This window comes from Astatotilapia calliptera, chromosome 10, assembly GCF_964374335.1.
Source record: "Astatotilapia calliptera chromosome 10, fAstCal68.1, whole genome shotgun sequence".
In the NCBI taxonomy this organism is placed as follows: Eukaryota; Metazoa; Chordata; class Actinopteri; order Cichliformes; family Cichlidae; genus Astatotilapia; species Astatotilapia calliptera.
Genome location: NC_137431.1, coordinates 26,766,225 through 26,774,927, shown reverse-complemented (window position 1 = coordinate 26,774,927; position 8,703 = coordinate 26,766,225). Strand labels below are relative to the sequence as shown.

General features: G+C 40.9%; 1 protein-coding gene across 1 annotated transcript; it reads left to right on the top strand.

Annotated features, from left to right (window-relative positions):
• Window positions 1-886: 886 nt before the first annotated feature.
• Window positions 887-4,976, top strand: orai2 (ORAI calcium release-activated calcium modulator 2). The gene is made up of 3 exons (XM_026182630.2): window positions 887-1,170; window positions 2,812-3,035; window positions 3,956-4,976. Exons 2-3 carry the CDS (start codon window positions 2,817-2,819, stop codon window positions 4,523-4,525), a joined length of 789 nt encoding a protein of 262 aa, XP_026038415.1. The 5' UTR covers window positions 887-1,170; window positions 2,812-2,816; the 3' UTR covers window positions 4,526-4,976.
• Window positions 4,977-8,703: the final 3,727 nt, after the last annotated feature.

Sequence of the window (8,703 nt, the reverse complement as noted above, 5' to 3'; positions counted from 1 at the left end):
AGGTGCAAAGGCATGACCAGCTACTTTCAGCAACTACATAGGTATTCAACAACAAAAGCATGTATGCAAATTAAATAGACAATTTGTCAAGAGTTACTCTTAAAATATAATTTCAGAAACAACCAAAAAAAGATCTCTACAGGTAAGTAGTTTTGTGCATAAGGCAAGATTTCTCATAATATACAATACAATATTTCAGCCACAGGAAACTGACATGAGTGGCAAGCGTGAGCCTGGCTCCTGGATGAAAAATCTTTAAATAGATGCATCTAAAAAAAAAAAGTTTTGACAGCAGTAAATGCACTTCCACATACTGGCATTTTGCTAGTGCCAGTGGTGTGAGGGATATAACCACTCTGTCAGCTTTACAGAGGATATTACCTCCAAAATAGCCCTGGATGATCTTACCCACCAGTTACAGTTAGTTGCACTTTTGAGTTTGATCTAAAATTAACATTACAGGTCTTATTACATACTTTAAGAGGTATAATAACATTATTTAATTTATGTATCTTATTAACCCAGTGAGAGGCCTACTTTAGAGATTGTGACATAAAGCATTGCTGGGTCTAGAAACAATCACAACATGGTGCAAGTCATTTTTCTAAACCCAGTCTAGACAACTATTTATGCTTATAATGCAGTGTTATTGGGAACAGGGTTCACTGTTAAACTTTCTTTAATTGTTTTTAAGTGTTTTATGTGGAATTATTTTATGCATTAACAATGAAAGGGGCTTTTTGAACAGTCTTCCTTGTATTGTAGGAGACACCGGGAGGCTTCAACCTGCTTTTATTTTGAAAGTTACACGCCCAAGCGGAAACCTTTTATTTTAAGGACTTTAGTTTTCCTCAGCTTCCGTTCTGCACTCTGCTGGGACCGCACCATCCGAACCAGGAAACCAGGCGGCAGGTGAACTTACTTGGAATTGAAGCGCAACTGTCACGCAGGTTGTCGGGGTATGGAGGAGAGCAGTGCAGTTGGAGGACCTGGTTCAGATGCAGGAGTGAAACGGGGGTACTTTTATTGATTAACTACAAGCCAAGAGCGGAAGTTGTTTGACTAAAACACCCGGAGAGGACCGGAGAGCGTTCATTTGTCGGGTGGCAACGTGGAGAGAGGACTGTCTCGGAGTTTGCACCCGTAATTAAAAGGCACTTTGGCGGATAGGTAAGACGGAAAGTTAAGGAACAGGCGAACTTGCTGAGAATGGCTAGCTAAATAAGCTAGCTGGTAGAGACCTGCTTTTTCGGAATTTTGTTATGGTGCTCATATCAGGTGAAGATGGACTCAGGCTAAAATGCGCACCAGATTTTTTGCATAAGTATTCGCATTATGTCTTCCGGCTTTTACTGTTTAACGCTGACTGAAATAACAGCGGTATTTTAGCTTTCTGTTAGCGAAACTCTGTAAACGGATCCTGCCAACTTACCAGAGTTCTAAATATACATAGAGACGTAAAGGTGCACCCATCTGCTGAAACGTGTTACCCCTGCAAAATCATGGGGCCACCGTTTTGCACTTGTCTGTCTGTGTGTGTGTGTGTGTGTGTGTGTGTGTGTGTGTGTGTGTGTGTGTGTGTGTGTGTATATAGATAGATGGAGAGAAAGAGAGTGGGCGAGATAGTGCGCACCACTATCTATATATCTAACTATCATAAGCACTGACGCATTAATGGTTAAAGTGCAAACTGTAAAATTCAGTGGTTTGTGTTTGCACAGCCTGTGCTTGCACATCGTGAAGGGAGATAGACGTACTGCTGCTGTGCAGTTTGTTGAATGTTGTTGTTGAGTGCATCACTTTAGAATATGCCAGTGGATATGTGCTTATATATACATGCTTAAGTCTTTGCTTTTTTCATGTGTTTTTACTCATGGCATGGCTGTTTGTATTCATGCGTTAACTTTGTCTTTTTTTTCCACAATAGTGATTTCCTGTTCCCTCCCTTTAGCTCCCCTGGCTCTTTGCCAATAGGTTGTTGGTGCAAAACATTGTTGACACAGCCCCTCTCTTCTCTCTCACACTCACACACACAGAGTTTGGGAGTATTTGGATAGTGAGCTCCTGTGATTGATGGTCAGGAGAAAACACAGCAAAGATAAACATTCACAACCGAGCATTTCTTTATATATAAACTTTATTGGGTTACTATGATAACATCACAGTTAATAAACTGAAGGACCCATGATGTATCTTTTTTTTTCTTTTTTGTAATATGTAAACAGACCTAGATATGGGCAGGAGCTGGTAAACCATCTTGGCTATAAATGCTGCAGTATTGTATGGTTAAAAATATGAATGTCACAGATTGATGATTTATGAGCTACAATTGTCCACAGCAGCATCACCAAATGTAAATTTTTGTATCTGATGCGTATCTCCTGTGACCACAAGGGAAGTTTTCTGTTTTCAAAATGAGTCACTTAAAAAAAAAGGTTGGTTTTGTTAAATGTCCCACAGTACGCTGATCACAAGGTTAACACTGTCTCCTGTTTCTCAATCAATCATAATTTGGTGATTAATTTGAGGAAGTGCTTTCAAAATAAAGTTCATGGTAATGTGATAGAATAGCGGTTAACAGCTGTGACTGTTAACCGCTAAAGTAAGAATCACGCTAAAGTGGCTTAATTTTTTGCATAAAAGTGGTACATGTCAAAGGGTTCTTGCAGGAGATTTAAAAAAAAAAAAACTTTTGTTATTATCACTTAAACATGCCACGTGTATTAATCTCATATCTCTAATCTTAATCTGTAATGGGATCTGAGACACCAGGTCATTGATGTGATTCTGTCTCTGCTTCATATCCACCAGGTGAAATGAGCAGTGAGCTGAATGTGCCTATGGGTTCTCCAGCAGAGCATGCCCCAGACAACAGTGGGATGGACTACAGGGACTGGGTGCGACGTAGTTACCTGGAGTTGGTCAGCTCCAACCACCACTCAGTGCAGGCACTGTCATGGAGGAAACTCTATCTGAGCCGTGCCAAGCTGAAGGCCTCCAGCAGGACCTCTGCACTGTTGTCTGGCTTTGCAATGGTTAGTCAGTTTAGTCTAATATGAAAAATCCCCACTAACCTGCAGGAAGGAAGTGGTTTTAAATGTCATGTTTGTGCTGTCCATTTGCATTCTTAATGGGATGAGTGTTTTTTCTGACAATATAAATTAAATATATCGTTAAAGTTGATGAATTAAGTTTTTGACAGAGAAGCACATCTTGTGTTCTGTTGTGATCAAATTTGGACAGCAATTTTCCCACAAAGTAACAGCTATATAGTTAACTTAGTTGCTGTTTTGTTATCTCCATAGTAAATTAATTATTTTGCTCATCAAGAAGAAGCATTTGTAGCTGTTCTGGCATTGTGGCTTCTCACAAGACAAGCCACAGCCTCTGTTGCTATGGAGAGTAAGGCAGACAGAGCAAAACGCATTGCCTTCGAAACAGAATCTGACACTGACCCAGAAACTGAAATTTCATAAACCGCTTCATTTCCTGTGTGTGTGTGTGTGTGTGTGTGTGTGTGTGTGTGTGTGTGTGTGTGTGTGTGTGTGCGCGCGCGCGCGCCACCGGGTCTTTGCTGGGCCAATTCTGGCCCTCTTGCCTTATGCTTGACACCCCTGATCATTGGAGTTAGAGATTTATTCATGCTGAAGCCAATTCAAGCCTCCATTTGAGGGACTGCAGTTTGTTGGCTTTATTTTTCAGCCCTGGAAGCATGGTGGTTGTTATCTGACTTGAGAGTTAACATTCCAGAAAGTTTCTGAAGGCTTAGACTTGCCAAAAAACTGCTCTTTCTTAGTGGCTTAAATACTTCTGACCACAGTTAATGGGACCTCATACAGAAGGGTTAGAAAATGCCTGAAATTCTTTGCGTAGTATAGTTTGCATTGTGTTGGTGTGCTTTGATGTACTCATGGATGTAGAGTAATTTGGATATGTCTCTGTTTAAATGTCTCAGGTGGCCATGGTTGAGGTGCAGCTGGAAGTTCAATACAGTTACCCTCGTCTGCTTCTCATCGCCTTCAGTGTGTGCACCACCATCCTGGTGGCAGTGCACCTCTTTGCTCTGCTGATCAGCACCTGCATTCTTCCTAATGTGGAAGCTGTCAGCAACATCCACAACCTCAACTCCGTCAGCGAGTCGCCTCACGAACGCATGCACTACTACATCGAGCTGGCCTGGGGCTTCTCCACGGCCTTGGGGATCCTGTTGTTTTTAGCAGAAGTGGTGCTCCTCTGCTGGATCAAGTTCTTGCCTGTAGAATCTGGCAAGATCAAAAAGACAACTACCACATCAGCCACCCCTCTGGAAACCACCACCCCCTCGCAGCAGAACCCCGGCTGGCAGGCTGCCCTGGCCTCCACCATCATCATGGTCCCGGTGGGGGTGATTTTTGTGGTGTTCACCATTCACTTCTATCGCTCTCTGGTTCGCCACAAGACAGAGCGCCACCACCAGGAGATCGAAGAACTGCACAAGATTAAGGTGCAGCTGGACGGCCACGAGAGAGGACTCCAGAATGTCTGAAGACATGACGGCAGCTTTAATGACTTCACTTTGTCTCATATATTTATCAAACCCTCTCTCCCTTTTCTAAAATGTATTCTGGTCACTTTTAATACCTTGGACATGTCAGCAGTGAGCTTTAAAGTGTTGCAGTGCCGACAACCAATGTGTTCCAGACTGCTAATTTATTCTTATGGTGAACTTGTATTGTAGGATTTGTGCAGTGACTTTTTTCTGTGCTTTCAATCTTTAATCTGTGCTGATGAAAGGTCAAGTTAAAAGGTTTACAGAAAAAAAGGGCTATTAAGTTCTGTGTGCCATTCTTGCTATATCTCTGTTTTCATGTTAGGGTTGGGAGCTGGTGATGATTCCATTGTTACAATGTTTGTTCAGTCTGAGAATGACTCATTTTTTTGGAATCTCTTATAAGTCCTCACTTAATGGCATAAAAGTAACCAATAATTCTCAAAAAGTTGTTCTGATTAAGCTTTGTTTATCATCTTGCCTTAAGTAATTTGCCATAATGTAATGTGGCTTTTGTTTGATTATTGTCTTTTCTGAAAACTGGTCTCTATGCTCAGCTTTATTTAGGCATAACTGTGACAGAGAGAGCCATAGCGTGCAGTATTTGTCATGCAAAGTGTAACGATGCTTTTGAATGTTCAGCTTTTCCTACTGTTGTTACTGAAAACATGTTTCTTTATGCATCTGTACCATCCCTCCCACGCAGATGCCATTTTGTGGGAGGGATCATTATATTAATCGTCGTATACGTAACATTATAATGAGCCGAGCTACTCACAAAGATGAAAGAGATGCTCATAATCCTGTGACGCGGTTATCATATTGACCAAGGTTTTACTTCACTTGAAGATGACACATTTAGGTGCCATCAGATTCAAGTTAAAGAGTGTGTGTCTGAAAGGGGTCTGAGTCTCAATCCAGAGTGGAAAAATTCTACTTTAGAGAGAGGTTTGTAGAAGGTCTTTGATGTCAATTATGGAATTGGTCAGTTTACCTTTTTTTAATTAGTTGTACCAAGTTAAGGTTTAATATTTTTACAGCACTTATATCTGAACACTCATACAAGCCACATTCACCCACAAAGCACTTTCTGAATAACATGTATGCACTGGAAGCTATTTCTTACCCAGTGCTACTTAGACACAATCTGTAGGAGTTGGGAATCAAACCACCAACTTTCTAATCATTAGAGAACCTGCTCTACCTTCTGAGCCACAGCCATCCTGATATAGAAAGATGCAGCTTTTTGCACCTACATGCTTAACTCTATAATGACAGGCAAAGTGTAACTGCCAACAAAAACGCGAGTTGTGTGTAATTGTCAGATGGATTCTGTGAGAGACTCAAAGATTTGGCTTTGTATAGCAAAGTCAATACTTGATTTAGGTTTGATGAAATGCTACTGAACCCCAGACCTCATGCATTATGTGGTGGCCTTATTGCTCACCCTCAACCTGCCCCTCCAGTGGGGTATACAACAAACTGCAAGCAGCTGTGCGGTGTCTCTGTTCTGACTGGAGGGGAATTGTTAAACTAAGTATCTATTGTTGGTAGGTCTTAAAAAAGCTGCATTCTAGTGTTTTTTCAGCCAAAATCTCACAAATGCCTCAAACCTTTTTTTTTTTCCCTTTTTACTCAAATAGCTTTTACTGTCTTGGATCCTTTGTAAAAGATGTCAAATGTGTCTATTCTGTATATACTGATGATGCACAAATTGCTTAAATATGAATGTGTTACTGTCCAAATATAGTTCTGCCTTACAGAATTGTTGCCTTTTATGAAACGCTGTTTTGCTAAAGGTCATAACACAAGCACATCTTTTGTTGGAAATGTAGTGAAGCTAAAATGTGAGTTGGGTGTCATCCAAATATTTGGAGGAAGAGTCACATATGAACAGTCACAAAGTGCATGTAACGAGCATGATTTATGGTGTTTACAGTTTACAGTTTTTTAAATGTTTTCAGTTAAGTGCGGGTCCATGAACGGAAATCCGCACGGCGAATGACGATGTTTGAAAAAAGAAAAATGTTCAAAACAACATTCCAAATATGACTGACCAAAGTGTTGCTCAGTTATGTGTCGTTTCTTTCTTTTCAGAACAGAAAAAAGTGCACTTGTAGTTTAATTGTACAGTAAGTAAGTGTCGGTTTCTTATCAAAGAACGTCCTCCATTGTGTTGTGTTTGTTGCTTCTTAAATGGATACTGCAGAGGACACGGAGACCTGTGCTGTAAGATAATTAACACCCTGAAGGCTACCAAAAATAAAAATAAAAAGTTCTCTGTGTCTTTTATGTCCACGTCCATTTTTAGGCACTGTGAAAAATAATGATTTATCTTCACTCTGTCTATTGAAATGAACTGACCTCGTGTGGCTTGACTAATGGCCACAGGAGGAAATGGTACTTGAGAAAAAGATAAATAAAATCAAACTTTTCTAGTTCTGATAATCTTCTCAGGATGAGACTGAGGCCTGAAATGTCCAAACGTTCTTAAAAAAAAAAAAAAGTCTTGTAATGTGAGGAGGTGTTATTGAGGTAACAGGTCACACTGTGTTGTTTTGTGACGCATTCCTGCAGTGCTACATGCTAATAGTAAAAACATCTTCAGACTACTGCTGTCAAAAACATAATGTCTTAGACAAACCTTTGTAAGGAACCTTATTTTAGTGATAAACGTCCTTCTGATGTTCTTTGAACATTTCTTGAGAAGGCCGTGAGAACGTCATCAACACTGTGGGAGGATTTCCTGCTAGCTGGGAACTTGCAGTTGCCAGTATTACAAAATAACTGATTGACTGTGACTGATTAGCAAGCCAAAGACATCCTGAACAGCACGAGACAGCAAAAAAGTAAAAGATCTCCAACATGCAATATCAATATGATAGTGCACTTTTTTAGCATTTTGCATGGCTTGAACGATCCACGGTATTTAAAGCCAGAGGTTTCTGTGTGTGGCACTGAGTTAAATCATCACTCTTAACAGTTTGATAAAAATGCTAAACAGTGATGATGAATATGGTGAGCAAACAGGAATTCTTGTACTCCTGAAATGTAAATTCTGCTTGAAATCATTTGTTTAGATGAGTGTCACCAAGTGAAGTTTAGCCCATGTCTAAGACTAGTGCAGTGCGCTATATGAAGCAGCGAGCATGCCTCTGCTCAGCAGTGGAGGACATTGTGCATATTTTGAAGCACTTAACCTTTGAAAGACTCAAACCTTGTAAGAGAAACAGAACTCTGTCCAGGATTCAGAGAACCATTAAGCCGGCTGCACAAAGACTACTGAAGGACGCTGGCTTTGACTTAAAAACAGACTTCAAAAAGAGAAACTTGAAACATTTTGGTGTCATTTTAGAATTCGGTCCAACATTTACAGCAAAGAGAGAATTTGAGATTCAGTAAAAAGAGACCTATGCTCATACATAGAGCTTTAAACATGGGTTGTCATCAAGGACTCTATATTTGCTTAGTTATAGAACACCCTTTCAGAAAGGACCTTCAGGTAGAGCAATCATTCATAGTTTGCAGTACATATTACCTGTGGTGTAGCACAGAGTTCAATTTTTAGGTCATTTTTTATTTTCTGTTTACATCTCTTTTTCCACTAGGAAAAATCACCGACTTCCATCAGGTGTTTTTCTTTACTGCTCCACAGACAACTGTGCAGCAATGCAGCAATGCACAGTTCAAACCACATCAAGTTCGCCGATGACACGACTGTGTCAGCATATGGAGGAGGTGCAGCAGATAACTGACTGGTGTAGAACCAAGAACCTGTCTCTGAATGTTGACAAAACAAAGGAGATGATTGAGAGCACAGAGAGATCACTGTCCACTTAACATCGGTGGATCCTCTGTGGAGGTCGTCAAGACCACCAAATTCCTTGGTGCCCACCTGGCCGAGAACCACTCCTGGTCCCGCAACACCAGCTCCATAACTAAGAAGGCCCAACAGCGTCTCTACTTCCTGCGGAAGCTGAGAAAAGCCCATCTCCCTCCATCCATGCTCACCACGTTCTAGAGAGGGACTATCGAGAGCGTCCTAAGCAGCTGCATCACTGTCTGGTATGGTAACCGCACCGTATCCTATTGCAATACCCTACAACGAGCATTTGAGAAGATCATTTGAGCCTCTCTTCCCTTCATCACAGACAATTTTAGCACCCGCTCCATCT

What these genes read in the sequence shown, in the direction of transcription:
- orai2 (XM_026182630.2), top strand. Translation starts at nt 2,817, where the DNA reads ATGAGCAGTGAGCTGAATGTGCCTATGGGTTCTCCAGCAGAGCATGCC. An exon ending in TGTTGTCTGGCTTTGCAATG is followed by an intron (nt 3,036 to 3,955) that starts GTTAGTCAGTTT and finishes TAAATGTCTCAG; the next exon opens with GTGGCCATGGTTGAGGTGCA.